This window comes from Populus euphratica, unplaced genomic scaffold, assembly GCF_000495115.2.
Source record: "Populus euphratica unplaced genomic scaffold, PopEup_1.0 scaffold367.1, whole genome shotgun sequence".
Classification (NCBI taxonomy): Eukaryota; Viridiplantae; Streptophyta; class Magnoliopsida; order Malpighiales; family Salicaceae; genus Populus; species Populus euphratica.
This window is the reverse complement of record NW_011500255.1, coordinates 23,502-48,194: the sequence shown is the minus strand read 5'-3', so window position 1 is coordinate 48,194 and position 24,693 is coordinate 23,502. Positions and strand designations below refer to the sequence as shown.

At 31.3% G+C, this 24,693-nt stretch overlaps 3 protein-coding genes across 5 annotated transcripts; 1 reads left to right on the top strand and 2 right to left on the bottom strand.

Annotated features, from left to right (window-relative positions):
• The first annotated feature begins 556 nt into the window (after positions 1–556).
• On the top strand, positions 557–6,377 carry LOC105112764 (uncharacterized). Of its 3 annotated transcripts, none has more exons than XM_011008600.1 (9): positions 557–697; positions 1,220–1,332; positions 1,555–2,358; positions 2,499–2,909; positions 3,015–3,079; positions 4,027–4,123; positions 4,260–4,328; positions 4,613–4,723; positions 5,862–6,377. In XM_011008600.1, the coding sequence occupies exons 2-9, from the start codon at positions 1,291–1,293 to the stop codon at positions 5,886–5,888; spliced, it is 1,626 nt and encodes a 541-aa protein (XP_011006902.1). In that variant the 5' UTR covers positions 557–697; positions 1,220–1,290; the 3' UTR covers positions 5,889–6,377. The 3 variants fall into 3 exon arrangements, with proteins under 3 accessions (XP_011006902.1, XP_011006901.1, XP_011006900.1); XM_011008599.1 differs by having other exon boundaries at positions 557–797; XM_011008598.1 differs by having other exon boundaries at positions 557–1,023.
• Positions 6,378–9,388: 3,011 nt separating this feature from the next.
• LOC105112763 (formin-like protein 4) lies at positions 9,389–12,215 on the bottom strand. Its single transcript, XM_011008597.1, has 2 exons — positions 11,018–12,215; positions 9,389–10,922 (listed from the first exon to the last, which is right to left on the bottom strand). Exons 1-2 carry the CDS (start codon positions 12,001–12,003, stop codon positions 9,599–9,601), a joined length of 2,310 nt encoding a protein of 769 aa, XP_011006899.1. The 5' UTR covers positions 12,004–12,215; the 3' UTR covers positions 9,389–9,598.
• Positions 12,216–20,587: 8,372 nt separating this feature from the next.
• Positions 20,588–22,099, bottom strand: LOC105112762 (two-component response regulator ARR5-like). The gene is made up of 5 exons (XM_011008596.1): positions 21,773–22,099; positions 21,585–21,688; positions 21,387–21,464; positions 21,227–21,297; positions 20,588–21,132 (listed from the first exon to the last, which is right to left on the bottom strand). The coding sequence occupies exons 1-5, from the start codon at positions 21,948–21,950 to the stop codon at positions 20,790–20,792; spliced, it is 774 nt and encodes a 257-aa protein (XP_011006898.1). The 5' UTR covers positions 21,951–22,099; the 3' UTR covers positions 20,588–20,789.
• Positions 22,100–24,693: the final 2,594 nt, after the last annotated feature.

Sequence of the window (24,693 nt, the reverse complement as noted above, 5' to 3'; positions counted from 1 at the left end):
TCAAGGGAAAGATTAAGTAGCATTTGGTTATTATTATCAAACAAAAAAAATATAATAAAAACAAAAAAATACAAAATAAAATAAAAAATGGAGATAAAATTATATTTGATATAAAAAATAATAATTATCTTTATATTTTATTTAATTGAAAATAAATAAAAATAAAATAAAATATATTTTATTCTTTGACACCTAATTTTTTTTAGATTAACGTGGGTGTCCGGGCCAGCTTGCGCGCAGCACGACTAATCCCACGGGCCCTGAAGTTAACGACCATGTAAGCCTCCAGTGGCCATCATATGAGCAACCAAGGACTCGAACCTGAGACCACAGAAGAAGCAAACCCCTTGATTCCAAGTCCTTATCACTTGGTCCCCACCTAGATAGTTAAATATATTTTATTCTTAATATATATTATCCATGCCTTCTATCCTCGGGGACATGTCCTAACACAGTGAACAAACTCGAGATTAAATCTTTTCAGTTCAACAGATTCAATCCAAGGGTCCACAAGGGCTGGCGGGATATTAAATTCGGAGACCTGTCCATCATAACTTGCTTTACTCTCTCCCCTTCACTACCACTCTCAACTTTTCTTCCATGGTGGACCTCCTCCCATCTTGTTTTCACGCTTCATCTCATTAGTTTTACTACTTTGGCCTTTCTTGACTCAGACCAAGACGTATCATATCCATAGGTATAGAGAAGAATAACTAGCAATATTTGTGCAATCAATGGACTTGCGTGCTTTTCCTTCCTTTGGTTGAATTGAATCCATCGTAATTGAGCTCAACCTTGTAAGATCTTTCAATCTCTCTTTTTGCATAACCACCCAACCTTCCTTTTAACTGTTCCAACTCTCTTTTTTGTCCCCAATCTCTAGTACCAGAAACAGGAAAAAAACCCAACTTTTTGTAACACTTTTCAACTCTCTTTATGTAATTGCGTTCTGTCTGATTATTGGGTTATTAGTAGCTTCCACAAGTACCAGAAACTGACAAAGATCTCATTACAGTGAAAAAGGTGAGGTGATAACTAAAAAGCCCCATTTGCTAAAATAGAAAAAAAGAATGGAACTTTGAAACCCGTCTCGATTCTCTACTTTCTCCTTGTTCCTTGGTTTCTTTCTTCTTCTTGTCTAGATCCATTGTCAACCGCTTGTTCTTTTTCTTTTTTAATTGTGCTTAAATGAATTGATGGCATGCCATTGCTATTACAGGCCAAAGGGCTGTAAGCTGTTTGTGTCTTAGTGTGGTCATTCATTCAGCTCTGGACTCGTGCTTTGTAGACATGGGTGAATCATTGGTTGCTGCCTCAAGTTATGAAGATAAGGTACACTCACTTGTCCCTTGATCTGTTAAAATGTGCCCCATTTGTTAAGAATTTAGTTGTCGTGATTGTCTTCTTGAATTTATTTTCTTTCGTTCTGGATTCTTGATTAATTTTCAGTCCATGCTTGCAAAAATTCCCATGCTTTCTGGTTTTGTGTAGTTATGAGCTGTCATTCTGTTTCTTGCTTGAATTTTGTTTATTTTTTTTGTGATTACATAAAAGATAGGAGGGACAGTTGCCTCGAATCCTGCTCTTCAAGCGTCGGTTTCATTTGGTAGATTTGAGAATGATTCTCTGTCTTGGGATAAATGGTCATCCTTCTCACAAAATAAGTATTTGGAGGAAGTTGAGAAGTGTGCCACTCCTGGATCTGTAGCTGAGAAAAGGGCTTACTTTGAGGCTCATTACAAAAAGATTGCTGCTAGAAAGGCTGAGCTACTAGATCAGGAGAAGCAAATCGAACATGATTTATCGAGGGCAAACAATCAAAACAGTGGAGATCTAATAGTTAAGACTAGTCAGATGGATTCAGACTTTGATGCGTCCAATGGCCAAACTTCTTCTGAAGGTATTAGGCCGGAAAGCAAATTGGATAATGAGTGCGATGGTGGCCATATAGACAAGCCTACTGAAGATGCTGCAATTGATGTACATGGTCAAGCCTCAACGAATAAGCCTTATGAAGACACTGCAGTTGATGCACACGGTCAAGCCTCATCGAAGGATCCTTATGAAGACGCTGGATTTGCTGTACATGGTCAAGCCTCATCGAAGGTACCTTATGAAGATGCTGCAATTGATTTACAAGGTCAAGTCTCATTGAATGGGATAGTGAAGGAAGAGCAGGATAGCGAATTAGATACCCCTGTGTTAGCCAAGCTGGAAGAAGTGGCTTTACTAAAAAAGGAGGAAACTGGGTCTCAAGACATGAGAGAATTGCCAAAGAACTTAGAGAAAGACATGGAAAGCATCCTAATGATCAAAGAGGAAAAAGTGAAGTTAGATCATCGGAAGGAATCTCCAAAGGTGAACGATTATGCTATCGAACCTAGTCATTTCCATAGGGGAGAAAAAGCTAAATTCTGACAGCTTTTTATACACTTATTGCTACTTTGGTTTTTTAATTAGCGTTGTGGCTCATCTGTTTTGCTATATTGTTACTTTAGATTTCTCCAATGAGCAAGGTTAGAGATTTAGCAATGGCGAAGAAGAAACCAGAACCACCTATAACTAAACGGCCACAAATCTCCTCTCTGAAGTTCTCAAAGCCCGCGGCAACTTCTAGTTCACTGTCTGCGTCCCAATCTTCCATGAAGAAAGTTAACGTTTCATCTTTACCAAGGAGCAAAAATACTCCTGTTGGAGGGAACAAGAAAGTGACCCCTAAATCCTTGCACATGTCTCTGAGCATGGATTCCCCAAATTCTGAGACAGCTCCTCTTACAACTACTAGAAAATCATTTATTATGGAGAAAATGGGGGATAAGGACATTGTCAAAAGAGCATTTAAGACATTCCAAAACAATTTCAGCCAGTTGAAATCTTCTGCTGAAGAGAGATCTATTGGGGCAAAGCAGGTTTGTCATCTGATTAGGCTTATGACATGATCTTTAAAAACATTTTACTTCCCAACAAAATTTTTTTGGCTTGTTGAATCTCATATTTTCAATTTTCTTGAGCAGATGCCTGCAAAAGAGACAGGTGTTAGGGTTTCCACTTCTATGACACCACGGAAAGAGAATATAGGGTAATTTTCAAATTGTCTACTTTGTATTCTGATGAGTGTATTTGTCATTGCATGCATTTGTGCAACTTGTGCAATAGTTTTGTGTTGTTGAAATGATACTTGCATACTGACAATCATGTGCAAACATTTTCAATTCCATCTGTTGGATGTCTGGATTTAGCTTTGAAATTTAATTTATTTTCTCTAAGAACAAACAGGGCAGATAATGGAGAATGTGAAAGCTATGATTGGTGATTGGAGCCAGATTAAACTCTTTCCTTTGAAATACATTTGTTAATTTGTGTTATCTGGTAAAATAGTCATCACCTGCAAATTACCTTGTTGGTCAATCCAAACTTCCATTCCTATGGTGCTCTTCTTACTTTAGTTCTATCATGCACAGCATTTCTGATTTGGCAGTTTCAAATATATGTAGATCCAATGTTGAGCTTATATAATCATAAAATCTCAACTCTATCATAGTCTCGTTCTCTGGTTGGTGCTACTTGTTTTTTTGGTTCATAGGAAGGCCTGTTGACTTTTCAGCTACACGATGGCAGTTATCCATCTCCCTCCCTTAATCTCTCCCATCACAAGTGCGAGTGGGATTCGATTCCAGGTTGCTTTGTACCATATAAAGCGACTTTAACAGCCTGGCTAATTTTAACAAATGTGTCCATACTGAAGCGTATCTATTTTGCCTTCTATGTGTGGCATTTATTTATAATTTGTCTCATCTTTCTAACATCACAGAATTTGCAGCTTGCACTAATTTGCGAACACTTTCTGTAATTTGTTTGTGAGATTGATATCTAGTTTAATGTTCATATCTATGATTTATAGAGTAACATCATGAAGAACTTTGAAACAATGTTGTCTTTTACCTCTACTAATCTGCTTTTGTGCAAACACCTAAAAGATTTACCACCTTATATGGAAAGTTCAGTGTTGGATTGATGTTGTGATAGGTCTTTCAAATCTGGCGGGGTGGATAGGAGAACTGCTAAGCTGGCCCCGTCTTCTTTTGTCTTGAAAAGTGATGAGAGGGCAGAGAGAAGGAAAGAGGTATAACTATTTCACTGCTTCCCTTCTCTCTCCATTGGACACAATTCATTTAGGAAAAGCATTTTTACATTTTGAGCATGCAATGCTGTTTTCTGTTAGCCACTAAATTTAAGATCTCTTTTAAAATAAATTTCAGTTTTCTAAGAAACTGGAAGAAAAATCCAAGACTGAGGCTGAGAGCAGGCGCCTTGAAACAAAATCAAAGGTAGATTTCCAAATATCCTCATTTTTGTTGTTAGTATCAAATTGCTGTGATGTGACAATGAACAAAAAAACAAAAAACAAATCAATATAATTTAAAAGAAGAATGCAGCCAAGTGTGTTTCTGTGAGCTTGTGTGGATGTATGTATACCAATGCACCTTTTGTTTTTCCTTCTAGTGGTTTCTTGGATGATAGTGCTCCCAAATGATTAGCTCCATTTGATCATTAAAACAATACAGTTCTATTGTTCCATCCGAATGACTGTCATGCTATATGCTTGGTACAGGAGGAAAGAGAGGCAGAGATTAAAAAGCCAAGACGGAGCTTGAACTTCAAAGCCACGCCCATGCCAGGTTTTTATAGAGGACAGAAGGCATCAAAAAGCCCATTAGATAAGGTATGTACTGTTCCAGCTTATGATCTACATGGGATGGAAAACAATTTGAAACATTATACACTACTTTGAGGTATATGGCCAGGTCTGTGTCTTTGTCTTTGCCTTTGCCTTTGCCTTTCCCTTTTTAATCTGTGTCTATATGCTGGTAAGTGCTTAATGTTAGAAGACATCTATATTTATTTTCTCCTCCTATTTCAGTGCTTTGTGGAAATTAAAATTTGTATATTAATAGTCAACTACCATTGGTAGTTCTGACGAGTCCACCAAACTATTGAACCAATCATTGAGAGAACTTCCATCTCTTTTTTCAATGTCTAGGTAGGGTGCTTGTTTATGGACACCAAACCAGATAAAATAGAAAAACCCATTAAATAGTGATAATTGGTAAAGGAAACTTGAATAAACTAAATTTCTACTCCAACTACTAAATAATAAACACTGATATTCCTAAAAATATAAAAATCTTGAAAAATTAAACAGTATTAAAATTTCTAAATGGTCAAATAATATTTGTTGTCGTTGTCTTTCTCCACCCCCACCAACTTTTTAGTGTTTATCGAGTCTGGTGAGGCTGGATGACTTGGAGAGGCCTATTGTTGCCTTGCTTACAATTAGGCTTATTGCCTGTCAATTTGCCATCACTCAAATGGGTCACAGGGAACATGATGGATGACCTGTCACTGTCAACACTACATGGCATTTAACAAGTGAAATGCATCTTTTTATGTTGCATATTAAAATTCCAGTAGCATGTGAATTTAAATGTGCATCTGATTTAAGCTTCTAAACCCCATCTGTCTAAATTCAGGAGAATCCAATTTATGAATTCTGGGGAAATAGAGCAATGAATGGAAAAAAAAAAAATTGTTTTGCTGAATTATCTTGAGACTGAAGGAGCATGCAAAAATGCTCAAACACTATGTTTTTAACTTTAAGTCATTGTCCCCTAATTTCCTTCTAAATCATGTCATAAACTCATAATCCCTGCTTGATGGGTTTTTTTCTTGAGGAAAGGGATGGGTTGTGCACCAAAAAAAGGAAAAAAGAAAAAGATAACCAGTTAACACACTAGAACTGAGGGTTCAAAAGATGTAAATGAATGTGAGAACTGATAGACTTATTGGCATGATGTGTGCAGGAGGGTTCCAAGACGCTGCGGATATAGAGATACACATCATCCATCAGGAATGTGATATAATGAAACTTTTCTGAAAGAAACAGTGAGCAAGGGTGGCCCATTCACATTGGAGGCTGCGTGCATATATTTCTAGATGAGGATTGTACAGTTGGAGTGGAGTTGCTTTCTAGCAAGGAACCTGTCATGAGAGTATCACTCGGCAAATGGCAAGCTCAGTTGCTTTCTGTATGTTGGAATTGCAACCAGAGAAACCAGATTTCATTAATCATGTTGTCTAGAATAGATGGGAAATTATTTATGTGACTGAAAACACAGAGGTGAGAACTGCCATGTTTTTCACTCATTAGCCCTAGGCATGCATGCATTACTGTGTGAGATCATAAGTATCAAATCGTTAGGGATATGCGTAGAGGCCTTGAATAGTTTAGATATATACTGTTACATGTATTTGTTATGGCACCATGTTCTGCTTTTGTGAAGATGTATCTTCTATTTATCTTGTCCTTCAAATTTTCAGTGTGAGGTTCAATCTTGCTTGTGTCGGGCTTGAACTTCAATGAGCATGAAGGAAATTGTTGTCCTGGTAATTAGGATAGGACTGCTTGATCTTGTTCCCCTGCATGGGAGATGACAAAAATCCTCTTCCACATGGGCAAGTAGATTTTAGCCACATCAACCAGCCATACTAGAAAAATCTTGCATTGCGAGCGACCGAAATTATTTCTAAGCTTTCAATTTCTAGGATTCATAAAGTCGAAGGAGGAATTCTCCTCCAGCCAAGGGCAAAGGCAATAATCGAAATTGACGCTCCTACACTTCCTATTTTCTATTAAATAGAGGTTGTCAATTTTATTTTGTTTTGTCTAGAATTATAGAAATATTTTATACTAATTCAAATAATTTAAAAAATAAAATAATTTTTATTTCATTTAAAATCTTGTTTGTTTCAGATTTTTTAGTTAAATTTTAGTTGGAGTGTTCTGATTTTATTTGACATGTTTTGTTCCAGTTTTAAAAAGCCATTAAACTTAGTTTAGTTTAATTAATTAAATCATTCAAGTATTAAATGTTATTTTTTATTACTATTTTTATTAATAATTATATTAATTTTTAAAATTAAATTTATCATTAATATATATAATTTATATTAATGTTGTTTTTTTCATGTTTATACTTTGTAGGAATTTGAGCAAAATATTATGATCAAAGGATAAACCTTTCTTTGGATTTTTAGTCATTATATTTATTCAAAGTGATGATACAAGAGTTTTTTTTCAGGAATCCTTGTACTTGGTTAGTTTGAAGGTTTTATTGTATCATCATGGTTCTAGTATGAATTTAGATTTTTAATTAATTTATAGGATGTTAACAAGAAAATTCCTATCAATCAATAATAAAGAAAACACCAGTAAAGTTGTATTTCATATAAATAAAAATATTGAATCAAGAAAAAAAAAAGGTAAATAGAGATATTTTAAATTCCACTAACCTTAATAATATTGACCTAACTTTATATTTAAAATATTTGTATTAAAATATTTTATTTCATAATATTTTAATATTTTGTTTAAGTTGAATTACTTTAAGTTAAAGATTTATTTAATCTTGACTATTTAGAAATATTTTAAATTTTAAAATTATATTTGTTTGACATTGTTTTTGTATTGCATAATTTATAATTAATTTATTTTGAATTTAAATTATATTTGTTGAATATATATATATATATATATATATATATATGAACAATTCAACCCCGAAACAGCATGTCAAAATACTCTAAAATTAAAATATTTCATTTGGATTAAAAAATAAAACATTTACTGAAATAGAATTGACAACCTTGATTCAAACTGCCAAACATATTCTAGGTAACGTGTTTCTTAAGAACGCTACTATCACCTTATTTGCACTAGTGTTTTTTTTATTTTTAATTAATGTTTTTTTAATTTTTTTATTATGTTATACTACTCTCACAATACAGATGTTAGGTTTAGTGGGTTAATTCAATTAATTTAGATTTTTTTAATATGTTTTTTAAATTTTATCCTTTAACATTAAGTTAATTAGAAATTAAGTTTCATGATTTATTTTATTTGCTTTTTATTAGGTTATTTTAACTTTATAGCCTGAAAATAGTACTTAACAGGTTAACTTGTGTTGAATCGAGTTGCTTTTTTATGTTTTTTAATTGATTTTTTTAATTTTATCATTTAATATTAGATTAGTTGGGGTTTGAGTTTCATAATCTTTATTTATTTGTGTTCTATGAAGTTATTTTAATTTTATGATCAAGAACAAAATTTTTGATATTTTAACCCTAGGTAAATCAAGTTGTTTTTTTTTTTAAATTATCTCTCTCATGACTCAGGTCATGATTCTTTCAACATTATATTTTTTGTATTGGGTTATCCTCATCTCATTGCCCAAGTCACGAATTTAGCTGCTTAACCTAGTTAACTCAATTTTTTTTATTGATTTTTTTTGCATTTTCATTATTTTTTTAACTAAAAATTAGGTTTCATGATTTGTTTTTGTCTATATTTTATTAGGTTATTCTGATCTTATCACCCAATAATAGTACTTAATGGGTTAACCTGAGTTGACTTAACTTATTTTGTGTTATTTTTTAATTAAAATTTTTATAAATTTCATCGTTTAAGATTGAATTTGGGATCCTATAGAATCAATTGGAGATTGAATTTCATAATTTATTTTAATTTGCTCTCTATAGAGTTATCTTAATCTCATTACTAGAGTTGTGACCTTGACGGGTTAAATTAAGTTTCTTTTTTCTTTTTATGAGGTTGTCTTCGTTTCTTGACCTAAATTATGAGTTTGGCAAATTAACTTAAGTTATTTATATATTTTTGTTTTTAAACTCATCTTTCAACATTGAGTTGATTAGGAATTAAACTTTATAATTTATTTTGATTTGCTTTCAATAAGGTTATTTCATTCTTTTAATCCAAGTTAAGGATTTGATAGGTTAATTTAATTTGTTTTTTTAAATATTTTTTTTATTGATTTTTTTAAATTATCATTCAGTATTTGGTTAATTAAGAATCAGACTTTATAATTTATTTTGATTTATTTTTTATATGGTTATTATAGTTTCATAACTTGAATCATAAATTTAACATGTTAACTCAGATTGAAATAAATCAATTTAGTATATTATCTTAATATTAAAAAAATTAATATCTTGAATGTTTTTTCTAATCAAATCATATTTTTACAAATTATATATTATTTTTATACCCATAAAATTAACCAAATTATATATATTTTAAAAAAATTTAACCTGATCCCTGATACGGCTAGCGTCAATGATGTAGTTGATATCTATAACCAAAAAGAACTGCACTGCTGTTTGCTCATGATTCCGTTTCCATACAAGAGCTTCTCCGTATAAATTATCATACAAAAGCAGTGTGTACTTCACATCTAGTTTTCACTTTTTAAGTATATATGCCTGGAGTAGCTTGAATTTACCTCCGACCATCTTGATCAATTTCTCATGGCATCAGTTAAAAAGCATTGACACTTTCACTTGAAATTGACAAATTTAAACCATGATACAAAAAAAGAAATGGAGTTTATTTACATGCCTGCAAAACAATTCAAAGAATCCAAAAATATTCACCTCTATTAATGTGGGAATGTTCATGTCCTTCAATGTTTTAACTACTATATACATTGGTCCATTCCCTTCCACGATAATTGATAGACATCCTTCAAAAATCTGAATCCGATTCACTAGAACAGTTCATAGATTTTTCTTTCATAAAGTGTTGGGGCAAGTTTGGGAACCTTACTGGCATCCTTGATGCTGGTGACTTGGGGGAGGATGCAACACTTCCTGATGATGTTTTCCGTCTTTGCAGATTTCGAGTAATTTCAATACAGACCTGGTCAACCATACATAGAAAGTCTTTAATGATGGAAAATAGTTGTAGTGCGTGTGCTTCTTGATCTTTCGAAGCGCCTGCATGGTAATATTCTGTTGTTTTCTTTACAAGATCCATCACCCTCGTCTGCTCTTTAGTCAAACCCTTTAGTTCTTCCTCAGCTGCTTCAAGAAAACTTTTCATTTCCCTTACAAATCCCTCTTCCCCGTTAGCAGCGGCACATTGTGACATAAATGCCCTAACTTCTCTTGCACGTGCTGCGAGAGATGAGCAAGTAGCAGCAAAGGTGTCATAATCTATTTGGGCTGCTTTCTTAACATTAGAGAATTCAATACTGAGCCCTCCTACCGCAGGCAATCCCATCATCATATATTCCTTCTCTCTTTCTCCTTTTGACGCTGAATCCTCAGAAATCACACTGCTGTTGCTTCTTTGGCTGCTGTTTCGGCTCAAGCTACGATTTCGATTAAGAACGCAACGTTTTCCTTCAGCTCGGACTACTTCTTCCACGACAAAGTTAAGTAAAGTAGTTTTTCCATCCATGCTTTTAACATCAGATAGCTTTCCAAGTGAAGTTAGTTTGAAAGCTTGCGCATTTCCTCTAGAAGTTCCCGCGTTCATGCGATTACCAGCCTTGAGAATTGCTTCCAGAAGTTTGATAAAGAGTCCTCGATTTCGAAGTTCCTTGCATCCTGATTCAAGTATTTGTAAAGATTCCTTGAAGTGAAGAATCTCTGCATCATAATTTGATCTGAAAAGCATGGCATTAATACGACTAAATGCTGTTGGAATAGCTTTCAGAAGATGGTAGAGGAAGGACTCAGCATCAGCCAGTCTAGTAGCGTCTCCCCCGAATTCAAGGATTTGGGATTCTTCCTCTTTGGTTGGGGCAATTCTCATAAGCTTTTCAAGAGTATCTACACTTAGACCTTGGCCACTAGTCAATGAATCAAGGAGCTCACTGCGAGAGATGGCCAGAGACTTGAGAACAATTGCCATGTTCTGGGATTTTCGGGCATCAAGAATGACAATTTGTGCTGATGAACTGGAAATAAGATTATTTGAATTGCTCGAGTTGCCGTCACTTTTTGGGGATTTCCTGTTGGTGGCTACGAATCCGAAGAGGGCTTCCATAAGATTATCGTCAACCCTGAAACATTGAAAATTTTGAGAATCCATAGAACAGGACATCGAACTACTTCATTACTATAATCTTATTCAAACAAAAAGATGAATCACAGTTACCTAAAAGAGCCACCATCGATTTTGTCCCACACCATGGACTGGCCAGCATTCGTGTTCACCTTATCCCAGTGCAACGGCTTCAGTTTTACCTGGCCATTCCCAGCTGCTGCTGTAGTAGTGCCTTGTCCAGTTGAAGACTCCCCTGATTCACCTTTACTTGGGTTCCCTTTTTGCAATGGAGGAAGATTCGAAGATGCTGCCTTAGGTGGTGGAGGTGGCGGCGGCTGATTTTTCTTTGCTGGGATTGTAGGAGGTGGAGGCGGTGCAGGAACTTGCTTGTTTGGAATTGCCATTGAAGATTGTAGTGGCGGCGGCGGCGGCGCTGGAGAAAGGGTAAGGGGAGGATTTGAATTCGATGGTTGACTTGTTAAAATTGGTTTTTCAATGGCCTTGACAAATTGATGGCTGAAAGCAGGAATTGTTGTTTCTGGCACAACTTTTTTCTCAGAAGTTGAAGATTTTCCTCGAAGCAATGGAATTTCTTGTATAGGCTCAGACTTAGAATTCCTCCTGCGTTCTTCTCTGAAAAAACTGTTTTTCTTATCTTCTTCTTCAAGTTTTCTCCAGTACAGCACATCCAATCCATTCTCATCAACAATCACTCCTTTAACATTCCCTTCGATTCGAGAAAATTGACTAGGAGGCAGAGGCAGAGGTACCACTGCCTGACCTCCTCTAGAACCAGCACCATCTCCATTACTTCTCCTTCGAGGAAGGATTACGTACCTATGGATCAAGAAAAAAAGCAAAGTGGCAACGACAAAAGTGCTCGCAGCAGTTGCAGCTACTGCCTTGACAACGTTTCTGTTCGATGAAGACGAAGGCAAAGGACCTGGCGCTGATGGACTCAATATTGTAGGGTTCGGAGAAGTAGAGGGTTTTGGCGGTGGGGCAGGAGATGGAATCGGAAATGGATAGTAAGTTTCAATATTTTGAGTGGAAATGGATTGGGAAGAAGAGAAAGGGATGACTGAGAGGACAAACATTAGATGGAGAACAAGCCATGGCTGGTTTATGACAGCCAGACAGCCATGAAAATGGAAATCGTTGGAGAATTGCAGAAGATTTTCTTCTTCTTTTCTCCTTGAGCTTGAGAATTGCAACGGATGGATATTGATGATCCCTTGTCTTGTGCTTTTGGGTTTGTTCGCCCTTGAAAGTTTCAAAGAGTGTTCGTTCCCACATCCTTCTGGTAAGTTGACACTACTTTCTTATTTGTGTGTTAATTATAACTTAGTCCTTGTATATTATAATAACTAATTAATTAGTCCTCATGGTGAGAACACGTATTTATTTTAATGGTTCAACTCGCTCTTCAAGTATTTTTATATAAAAAAGTATTAAATTGATTTTTTTTTTATGATTTTAATGTACTAATAAATTTTTTTAAAATATATCATTTTAATACATGTTAAATTAAAAAACACTTTTATAAAAGTAACATATATCGCATTATAGACACAATTAAAAATAATTAAAAACCTTTGTTCTTCATCCTCAATATTGGTTAAAAAACATTTATTCTAATAATGCATTCATTCGTTGTCAAATAACAATAGAGTAAAGTCCATTGTATTAGTTTTTCTTTATTATTCTAATAATACATTCTTTGATTTTATGCACTTCTCTTTTCTTCTAATTATTTTTTAATATAGAATTGGCAAAGAGAGTAAGTTTGTAACAAATATAAGACTACAAGGATTAAATAATATCTTTTAAGACTATGAGGACTAAAAATAAATTTGTTAAACAAGGGAGACTAAGTTACAGTTAACTCGCCGATTTGCCAGGCTATTTGGCAATTTGACCAAACCACCTTAAGAAGAGAACAAGAAAAAGGAAACTGACTTGGTTTAGTTACCAACTGATTAAATCAATGGATGATAATAGTAATTTAATCGAGCCTGTGGTGTGTGGGCGGTGGATATGACTTGGCAAGGGCTTACCATGTCAGGGCCGAGTGGTTGTTGCCTTGCACTTGCAAGGAACTCAAATGGGCATTCTTTCTTTCTCAGTCTTGAACATAACGAAAAGGATTTGTGATTTCCAAATGTCAATCTTCTAATCATTAGTGTTCTTAATTAGGGTTTGTAAAAATGTCTAGAACGAAGATGTGGAGGGGCGAGCCTAACTCTTGTCAAAGCTGGAGCACAAGTCAAGCAAATTAGGCGTGATCTCAATAATTTTATGGACCCAAAACCATTTATTTTTTAAAATGAATGGGAGTGGCTCACCGAATGATCGCCTCGAGTCTCGACCATTGTTGTTGAAGTTAACGGGCGTGTCGTGTGGTGGTTGAGAATTGCTCTTGCTGACCCTATCAAGTGTCTGACTTCTGATAATCGGTCAATTGATTAGGTCGCAGCAAAGTTGGTGCATCCTGTTGACTAATCGTTCACTTTACAGGCCAAATTGCATTATCAAGCTGGTTTTTTTTTTCTTTTTTCCTTTACATTCTTGGGCTCGCAAAACGGATTTTCACGCTGCATCTTTCGTTATTTTTCTTATTTTCTTGGGCCATGCTTTTCCTTTTTCACCCATGACTGAGTGTGTAATTATATGCCAATCCTTGAACTTATTTCACGGAAAAGAAAAATATTTCCTTGAAAAAATAGTTATGGAAGTGGTGCATGTTCATATAAGCTGTTTTGTCTACTCTGCTCTTGGTGAAGAAGCTAGTACCCAGCATTGGTCGTCGTTCGAAGTTTTGTGACTAGAGAGAATTTGGTGACAAGATGAGAGTTTGTGATGGCAGTTGTGTCACTCTTGGTTAAAGAGTAGTGTGTAGGAATTTGATGTTGTTGTCTGCTTGTATAAAGTTTATATATGTAGAGAAAATAAAATTATCACAACAAAATGGGCCAAGTAGCATGTTTGAGGAGGAAGAAAAGGAAGATGATGAAGGAAAAAGGAGAAAAAGAGGAGACTAAAAAACAGAAAAAAATAATTTTTAATTATAAATTAAACTTGAGGATAAATTATTTTTAATTTGAAAAGACTGATACAAGTGTATTCTTAGAAAAATAGTTTTTTTTTAATTTTTTATATTATTTTTTATAATGTTTTTCTAGTTTATTTTATTTAATATTATTAAATTTTTCTATACAAATGGGATTATAATGGTTTTTTTGATAAGCGAAGACTTATTTGATTATCTCATTGTATATATGGTGTTTTTTATTTTGATAATTTTAACTTATAATAAACTTTTTATTATTTATCTTTTTTTACATTATTTTGTTAATGTTTCTCTTTAATAGTGCTGACAAGATTACATGATATTAAATTAAAAAATTCCTTAAATCTTAAATACTAATAACTAGAAATATCAATGGATCAATCAGGATAAAAGTCAAATAGAAATACTGAAATCAAATATATTACACGTTTTCACCTCAACTTGGTTGAAATTGGTGCAATGAGGAGATTAAATTTTGCCTCATGATTTTGGCCCGCAATTAATATGTAAAATGAAAGGTCACCGATCATGAACGAGTAGTATCAAGATCTATGCTTGGATTAGAAGGTAAATAGATAGGCTCAACGCACCGATTTCTTTCTTTTGTGTTCTTTTAACGTACTGAAACCCTAATTTGATCGATTGCTTGTAGTTACATCATCCTTCTCCGAAGGGTAGAAATGCTGAAAATAACTCGATAAAAGCGGATGCTTTCTGTTTCTATTATTTTACACAGTGTTTCCTTCGGAAACAGTATTACTTCTATTTAATAGTCGAAGATACGGTCCCTTCGCAGAGTTGAAGCGATCTCATGCGGAGTGCCTCATGCCTTGAAGGAGTAAAAATGGACCATTTCAAATCGGGCAGGGCAAATGCTCATTTCGACACTTCCAAATTCCAACCCGATCGTCACTAATGTTGATGTGTGGAGACCATTTCTTTCTTCGGAAAAATCAATAGTTAAATGCTAACTGAAATATATATATATAATATTTGACAGTTTTTTAAAAAGAAAAAATATATTTAAAAAATATATAATTCAATGGAAAACAATTTTTGTAAAACACAACTAACAAAATATATTCATAAAATTATAAAATATAAAACCCATAACATCCTTTAAACCAAAATAACCACCCCTTAAGGCTTCCATACTTTATTAAAATAATAATAATAATAAGTAGTTCATGGTGAATAAGAAATTAGGGATGGGGCTTCCATGCTTTATTAAAAAAAAAAAAGATAGTTCATGGTGGATAAGAAATTAGAGATGAAGCAACTTTATATATAGTTATTTAAACTCAGATTAACCTGGTAAACTCAGATTGACCTGGTAAGTTGATCTAGAATCCAACTTAACCTGATAAGTCAATCTAAAACCTGGTCAATCTAAAACCTGGTCAATCTGGAAGCTAGAACGGTTTGGATAAGATAAAAGATCGAGATAAACAAAAACGCGGCAAAATCTGATGGGCTCGTGACATAAACAACCTTACAAAACTTGGTTTAGACCCTTTTTTTAATGTGTTTTTTCTACCAATTAGAGACCCCTTTTTTTATATAATTTTTAGTTAGTTATTGACTTTTTTTAAAGTTCACTGTATAAATACTAAAAAAAATATTTTATTTTTTAAATATGAGATTTGAAGCCTTTTAGTATATATATTCTATATTCATAAGAAAAAAATTATTTTTTTAATATGAAATTAAAAGCTGTTTAATATATATACTTTACGTTTACAAGAAAAAAATTATATTTTTTAATGTGAAATAAAAAAAACTTTTGGTTTAAATACTTCAACTTAAAAATATAATATATTATAATAATATTTTTTAATGTGTAATAAAAAACATTTTCAAATAATCTTTTAAACTTCATTATTTACAATATATATAGTTTATATTCAAATGAATTGCTTTATAAATTTTTTATGTAAAATATTAAAATTTTAATTTTTTTATTTTTTCAAATTAATTCAAATTAATCCATGTATCCGGTTTGTTAATCAATAAACTTCAAGTGACTTCATGGACGGATGGGCCATCACTTTTCTCCAAAGTCATCGTTATTATTTTTCACATCAAAGAAAATTTAATAATTGAGCTAATGGATTGGGCCGGCCAGCAACCAGAAGCAAAAGGAAGATGAGGACGTGCAGGTCCATAAATGATCTCAATGATTTCTGAATTTCAACATCAAATTGTAATGGTTCCATGTTCCAAAGAAAAGCCGAGCCTAAGGAACCAAAGAGACAAATTTTAAGAAGTTAGCTATGTTTTTCATCTCTTCTTCTTCTTTTTCATCTGGGAAAAGGAAAAAACATGTAATTGCAGTAATCCTTGTGCCTTCAATGATCAAATAGATAAAATCGTTGTAGTAGAAGACTAGTTTACATGATTTCTCTGTTACAGGGGTTGGATTAAAAAAATTTAAATACATAAAAAAATTATATAGGTTTTAAAGAATTATTTGATATTGTTATTAAATCCAATTAAATAAATCAATTTTAAATCCTTTCGATTCAGCATCCTGGTTAATTTGAATTTATAATTAAAATATATAAAAATTACTCTAACACAACTTAGTTGATTTTGACCAATAAAAAACAACCTAATCAAATGATAAAAAAAAGTTTAGGATAAAAATAATACAAATAATAAATGTTTTGAACCAACTTCTTATCTAAATTAATTTTAAAATTAAATTATATGTAAATTATTATCATATGACCCAATTATCTTGATCAGTCCAAAAATAACTCAACATATTAGTAAAAAGAATATATAAACAAAATTGAGAAAAAATAACTCTTAAACTAACTTCTTACTTAGTTCGGTTTAAAATTAATTTATATGAAAGTTTTTTTAATATGATTTGATCAATTTAATTGGTTTAAAGATAATTTTAAAAATTGCTAAAAAACATTTAAAAATAAAATTGAAAAGAAAAAAATACAAAATTGAAAAGAAAAAAAAAAGCTCATGAACAGTGAAGCTTTATAAAGTTTCCCAATTTTTTTAATATGGTAGGCTAACTGGTCAAAACCTCATAAACTCTCAGTCAAAATTAAGAACCAGGTGTTGGAGAGGTTTGGACCGATTATGTGTACGTGTACGTGTATACGTGTACGTATACATGTACGAGTACTTTTTCAAGTAGCCACCAGCCAGAACCTTCTTCAAAATTCTGGAATAAATTGCAATTTCCACGGTTCTCATTATTGTTTGTGTTTTGCCCTTGTTTTGACTTCAAGACTGCTTTTACGTTGTTACCGAAACTTACAACATGCTGATTGTTTTTATGTTTTAAAAAAATTTAAAAAATTATTTTGTTTGTTTAAAATTAAATTTTTAGATGTTTTTATTTTATTTTAATGTGATAATATTAAAATTAATTTTTTAAAATAAAATATTATTTAAAAGTATTTTTAAGTAAAAAAACTTTTTAAAAACCTTTGATTTACTTTCAAATGTTAAGGTATTTAAAAGGAATAGGATGCTTGTAGTATATTGATGTTGCTATAGCCACACGAGAGACATGACCAAGAGAATTTGCAGCACATGACATCGATGTTTTGAAATTTGATCATTTTACTTTATAAGTTTTAAAACGGGAAGGCCCTTTTCTTCTTCTTTTTTAATTGGCCGCATGAATAATAAAATAATGAAGCTTTCTCCTTTTCTTTTATTTTTCTAAAAACTGGAACTTTCCCATGACAATTTGATAAAAAAAAATATATATATATATATCATTTCAAGTTTTCAGTATCTTAACAGATAAAAAAAATATAATTATTTTAATATTTATTATTTGTAAGGGTTATATATAAACACTAGCACACATACATATATTTATGTGTGCATGTGCAAGTGTTAATTATTAAATATTAAAAGATTGTTAACAATCTAGTTAAATTTTATTTTAAAAATGTTAAAATTCACACAAAATTATTTTTCCATAAATTATTAAATTTTATATGATTTCAAAAGTCATGCATATTAATTCATAAAAATATTTTAATCTATCTATTGATAAATAACTCAAAATAGCCTACAAGATATTAAAAGAAAAAACACCATAAAATAATTAAATAAAAAAATATAGTTCTACAAGATTAAGAATTTATTTTAAAGTATGGTTATGATTATTTTTTAAAGTGTTTTTCATAAAAAATATATTAAAATAATATCTTTTTATTTTTTAAAAATTATTTTTTATATTAGTACATTAAAAAAATAAAAAATAAAAAATTTTAATTTTAAACTAGAGAAATTAAAATTTTTAAAAACATGAATAGAATCATATTTTCTTCTCTAACTCTTTAAGGTAATTGAATATTTTAAAACTGTTTTGATACATTTATTGTTATTGCTTTTATAAACATAATAGCTAAATATAATGTAAATATTATATAATTGTTTGGTTTTTTTATAATTTTTTACATTAACATGTATGAAGAACCTAACATTGATTTATTTTTATATTTTAAAAACATTTTAAAAAATTTAATTTATTATTTTTTTATTAATATTTTTAAAAAATTTTAAAATTATTTTAATATATTGATATTAAAAATAATTTTTTTAAATAAAAAAAGCATTTTAATATATTTTAAAATTAAAAAAATATTTTATCAAAACTAAAATCTCATATCAGCCACGCATAAGTTAAGAAAAACATCATACATCGAAACTAAACCCATATTGACCATCATAGAGTCTTTTCTTACAGTCGGTGCGTACATTCATTGGAAGATTCTTGATTTATTTTTCAATGAATTACTGAAAACGAAAAGAAGTTGATGAAAATTCAAGTTCAAGATCTAATAAATCAAATTAAAGAGTTTTTTACTCTCAAATGTTCACCTGTTTAGGATATAATATTTGTTTACACGACACGACAGTTGATCAACATGAGACAACCAAATCAAATGCTCTGTTTGCAGAACTAGGATGGCACGAACACCTCACTGAGCTTGCGTGTAGAGAGTGTCCACATTTTTTTAAGCAAGCCCACAGAGCCTGACTCTCTCACGCTGGGGGCAATGATCTTTCTAGGGGAGGTATTGCCTCCCGTGACAGCGGAGCACTTGCAACTCTACCACCGCTGTTGAGAGAGACCACCAGACAGAAACTGCAGTGACAGTCCATAGCCCATGCTGCCCGGCCCCTCCTCCAGGAAACATCTCCGACAGTGCATGCTTCCACAAAATCCCATTCCAAATATTCTCTCAGTCAGACAGTATCACTTATTCCCCCACCACAGCATCAGCCCAACTCATTTCCAACTCATGTTTACTCCGCCACTTATCCATGACAAAATAGAAAACTAGGAAAGAAAGAAAACGGCACCACCATTTTACACCTAATAATAGTTGCTTTAATAAAATTATTCCTCCTTTTATCTTCACTAAAAAATAAATAATGCCATCAAAGTTACCATCAGAGTCAACATAATGTACCAATATTAAATAATATGTTTTTCTTTTATATTACTTATCAAGCTAGCATTTGTATAAATATTCTATAGAAATCAACATTTAAAAGCTTATTTATTAAATTCAGCATGGCCTAAAAGGTTTGCCCAGCAAATCCCAAGACATAGAATCTAATTTAAGTCGAGTTTCAAGTAGAATTCAAGTTTAATTTACTAGATGATTGACAAGTAATCTAATAACTCAAATTCTTCTTGGAACAACCCAAAACCAAGTCTAACAAATATATTGCAATCATGTGCTACCTTATAAACAAGAACATAACGAGGAGCGGAGATCATTGTTTCCCTTCTCATATGTTATTTCTTATTGGAATAAAAACATGTTTTTTTTTAATAACATTAGATTTATTCAAAATTAAACTTTATTGTTTTTTTTTTATACAAAATTATCATAATTTTTAAAAAATATATTAGTACTAGACTGACACTCATTATTTTTTATACAAAATTATCATAATTTTTTTAAAATATATTAGTACTAGACTGACACTCAGTTTTAATCTATCATATTCTAAATAAAAAATTATTTTAAAAAATTAGACTACATAATTTATTTTAATTTATTTTTTATAGAATTATTATGAGTTTGACTTGTTAATATTTAGTTAACTAGTATAATTTCAATTTTTTTAAAGATAAAATGTTATTTTAAAAATATTTTTAAAATCAAATTCACTAGTATAATTTCAAAATTTTTTAAGATAAAATATTATTTTAAAAATATTTTTAAAATCAAATAATATTTTAACCAATTATTTAAATTTTTTTAATTTATTAAATCAATAATTCACACAAAAATTATATAATTTAATTTAAAACTTATGTTAAATATTTAAAAGTTTTATAAAAAGATATTAAATTTTATCCGCTAAATTGAGTTAAAAAACTTCAATGGTCACGAGGAATTACCAAGTAAATCCGTATTCATCGAATTTACTTTAATAAAACTCATCTTCTAATAAACTATGTATTATAAGATTTATTATAACGTGCCAACGGATTTGAAATTACGCATTCTTTTTAATATTTCATTAAAAAAATCCAACAATCTAACTGGCATTCGCACAAGTATTTTACCTCTATCAGCATATTCTAAATCCAATCAATTCCTATCTATCGGGTATTAAATTTGCACCGCTTCATGCCTCATAAATAATGGAAAACCTCCAGCCAAAAAAAGAAAAGAAAAAAAGAAATAGGGCCAAAAGAGTTAAAAGCTATGTAATTCGCATAAAAAACCGTTAAAATTAACGGACAATGGCAACATTGTCTGATTAGAGGGGAAACCAAATGAGGATGGGTACGACGGTAAGGATCTAATCGAAGCCCGTCATTTTGAGCCGTCTAGTCGGAGAATCTAGCGACGAGGGAGAACACGGCGCTGATGAAGAAAACAACGCTGGTGGAGATGGCGTCAGAGACGGAGACCGTGACGGATATGATAACGAGGACGATGATGATGAAATAGAGGGTGGCGATGAAGATGAAGACGGATCAAAACACTCTTGTAATTTTCTCTTGTTGATATTGCTGCTGCTTCTCTCCTCCTGGTTTTGAACTGATCTGACCTCTCTGCTTGCCATGTAATCTCTTATACGTTTAACGTCTGATAATTTCACTGGCTTCACTAGGAAATCCTCAGCTCCTTCCTCCAAACATCTGTTTTCGATCGATTCTAAATTTCGTTTGAACATATATGATTAAGAAAAAAAAAACAGAAGTGGGAGTTTTGATTGAGAAATGAAGACCATACCGGTCGATTCGAGCCACCACGTTCTCTGATGACATAATTACAACTGGGATTTCTCTGAAAGTAGTTGATTCCTGCTCAATACACCAAATTTATCAACATTTTTGCTTTGTTTGATTAAAAAGGAGAGACACAATTAATGATTAGGAATTAATCAATTAACCTTGATTTTCTTGAGCAACTCATATCCTGTCATTCCAGGCATACAGTAGTCAGTAATAATTAGATCCACCTTCAACACCTGATAAATGAAATCAATCAGGGAATTTAGTTTTTTTTTTTTTTTGCAAGTAAAATGAAAAGAAAAGAAAAGGTCCAAGATCATTGATATTTATTTATATACTATTATTCCTTCACTCACATCAAAACCAGCAGATGAGGAGGAGGAGGAGCTGCTGCCCTTGTCTTCTTCGTCTAAGAGTCCAAGCAATTTTAGAGCTCTCCATCCACTGTCCACTGCTGTCACTGCAAACAAATCCCAATGCAAAACTTCAACTTCTAATTAATAATACTTAATTACTCCTCGAAGAGACAGACGTCAAGCCTTACCTTTACAAGAAGAAATCTTGAGCAAACGCTCGATGACTTTGCGATCAACAAGACTATCATCAACTGCCAGTACATGAACTCCCTCCTCTTCGTTATCTGAATTGGAATTGGGAGAGAGATCGAAGCCGTCCATCTTCTCCGACATCCAACGATTTGAAGCTATGCTGTTCGAACTCATATCCAGTTTACAATTAAGGCTGGGTGAAAAAAACCGTCAATTTCCCTTCGGAGAAGCTGAGGAAGCAAGAACAGGGTTCCATGTCTCTTGTGCCCTTTGATTTTATATGCCTTGCTAGCCCTCCCTGTCTATGATACACATTATTACACTTGCCAAAGGTGCCAACAATGCTACTGTGTGTGTAACAGGGATGACCAGGGGCATCACAGGTCGATTTACACTATTAATTACTTAAAAAAATCTTGATATTATTCATTTATACTTGTATCCATTATTTAAATATTATTTAACATACACACACATAAATAACTGGTTTTTACGTATAAAGCAAATTATGTATGAGTAATTATTTAATATATCAATATCTACAAATAATTTTTATGATAAATCTTATATTTACATCTACAATCCCTAACCTAATAATTTCTTATCATTTACAATTTAGTACATTTTGATTAAAAATAATAATACATTGACTTGGTGGGTTTAAGAATATTCTTGACTTATTAAGTTTAAATTTTGAGGTCATTAAAAGAAATTGTTAAATCTTTATCTTGGTAATTCTCAAATATATTTTTATCTGTATATCAATATTATAATTTTCTAAAAAAATACTTTTTAAAATGTAATTATATTAAAACTTTGACTTTTTTATTTCAAAAAATTAATATTAAAAAATAAACTGCTCAAAATAAATAATAAATTATTTTATACAACTTAATAATTTATAATAATTAAAAAATTGAATGAATTAGTGTAAATAATTTTTAATTAATCAAAGAGTGATATATATATATATAATTGTTTTTCTCCCTTAATGATTGATTTTTTTTAACAATATAAAAGAAAATGAATATTGTTATTGAAAAATAAATATTTAATTTAAATATACATAATATAGAGAAATGAAAATCAATCATGTTTTCAAAGAATGATAATAAAAAAATTGCATTTATGATGACATTGTTATTTTATTTTTCAATTATGTTAGATTTTAATTTATTGGTATAAATATTTTACTTAACATACAACTAGTTTAATTATTTGATTTATTATCTGATATATTTGAAAAATGATTTGTTTTAATTATTTGATTTGTTATCTGATATATTTGAAAAATGATTTGTAATAAGTAAGATATAATTATATTATATTATTTTTTAGAAATAAAATATCTTCATATGATGATTACAAATCTTTGTTAGTGTGATTTTGATGAGTGAAAAAATCTTGATTTTAAGTTAGTTTTTTAAAAATAATATTCATTATCAACTAAAGTAAATTAATGATATTTATTTATTGTTCCAAATATTGTATGTTTTAGTAATATACATCTAGGCTAAATGTAACAACCTGGCTTTTCAAGCCCAAAACAACTGAATTTTTTTTTTTTTGCACTTGACACACATTGTCGGTAAACGGCAAACATGTTTTCTCACATTATCAATATACAATCCATATATCAACAACAATCAACATTTTATTTAGAAGTGAATCTTATATAAACTCATAATATTATGTTTGTATAATTAAAAATTTGCATTTAAAATATACATGCATAGACATGAGTTTGTATTTTATCCTATATGCCTTATCGTCCTTACGATTTTGTTCTTGGTGATGCAAGCCAACTTCTGAGTCTGACGTCCTCAAAACACATATGACATGTTAGCAATCAGTACTACTAATAAAGTCAGCTACTAAACCCTTACCCATTGATGTGAGATACTACAATCCACCCTCTTTAAGGAGCCCAGCAACCCCAACGGCACAACTGAACAGCCAATGAAGTCGGCTCTGATACCAAATGTAACAGCTCCGCTTAACATATTGTATGTTGTTTACTTTGGGCCTTACTGCTCTCACGGTTTTATTCTTAGTGACGCGAACCCACTTCTAAGCCTGATGCCCCAAACGCATATGACATGTTAGCAATCAACACTACTAATAAAGCCAACTATTAAACCCTCACCCGTTAATGTAGGATATTACACCTTAACAGACCACACTTATTACTCAAAGATAGATGGTGACTCACTCATCTTTAGCAATAAGTGTGGCCCACTCGAGTCATTGTTAATGGCCATCCTTGATATTGTTAAGATTTTTTTAATAGTATCAATGATATCGTAATTAAAGTTTTAATATGCCTTCAAATTTTTTTTTTTTTCCTCTCTCTTTTATCTCATCTCTCTTGCTCAATTTTTTTTTTCTCTCTCTTTTATCTCATCTCTCTTGCTCATTTATTGGATGTCACTATTATGATAAAAGTTGTATTTTTCAATTGCAACATGTATAGATTATATTATTTTGCAATGATTTTTTTTTCAATTATGTTATTCCACTAATATTTTAATTAATAGTGCTAATAACAAAATGAAAAAGACATGTACGCATTGCATTTACAATTATACTAGCATAGAATATAAGTTTTTTTAATTCAATTATAAGTTATTGTTTGGTTACTATTACATAACAAAAAAAAATGATAATTGAAACAAAAAAAAAACAAATATCATAAATATATGTGTTTAATAGTGATATATAAGATAGAATAAATATATTTCGTTTAATTGATGAGGGATAAAAAATAATTTTGTTTAATTGATGAGGGATAAAAAATAAAAAATTACAAAAAAATTCTAATTATGCTATTCTGCCTATATTTTTAATTAAGTATAATAATTTTTTTAAAAAATAACAACCACATGAAAGAGACATGCAGGCATTAAATTTATAATTT

Excerpts from the sequence above, each read along its gene's own strand:
- LOC105112764 (XM_011008600.1), top strand. The coding sequence starts at position 1,291 with ATGGGTGAATCATTGGTTGCTGCCTCAAGTTATGAAGATAAG. Across the intron at positions 3,080-4,026 it reads CCACGGAAAGAGAATATAGG|GTCTTTCAAATCTGGCGGGG; the intron begins GTAATTTTCAAA and ends ATGTTGTGATAG. Across the intron at positions 4,724-5,861 it reads CAAAAAGCCCATTAGATAAG|GAGGGTTCCAAGACGCTGCG; the intron begins GTATGTACTGTT and ends TGATGTGTGCAG.
- LOC105112763 (XM_011008597.1), bottom strand. The coding sequence starts at position 12,003 with ATGTTTGTCCTCTCAGTCATCCCTTTCTCTTCTTCCCAATCCATTTCC. Across the intron at positions 10,923-11,017 it reads ATCGATGGTGGCTCTTTTAG|GGTTGACGATAATCTTATGG; the intron begins GTAACTGTGATT and ends TCAATGTTTCAG.
- LOC105112762 (XM_011008596.1), bottom strand. The coding sequence starts at position 21,950 with ATGAGTTCGAACAGCATAGCTTCAAATCGTTGGATGTCGGAGAAGATG. Across the intron at positions 21,689-21,772 it reads CAAGATTTCTTCTTGTAAAG|TGACAGCAGTGGACAGTGGA; the intron begins GTAAGGCTTGAC and ends ATTTGTTTGCAG. Across the intron at positions 21,465-21,584 it reads CCTCATCTGCTGGTTTTGAT|GTGTTGAAGGTGGATCTAAT; the intron begins GTGAGTGAAGGA and ends TTCATTTATCAG.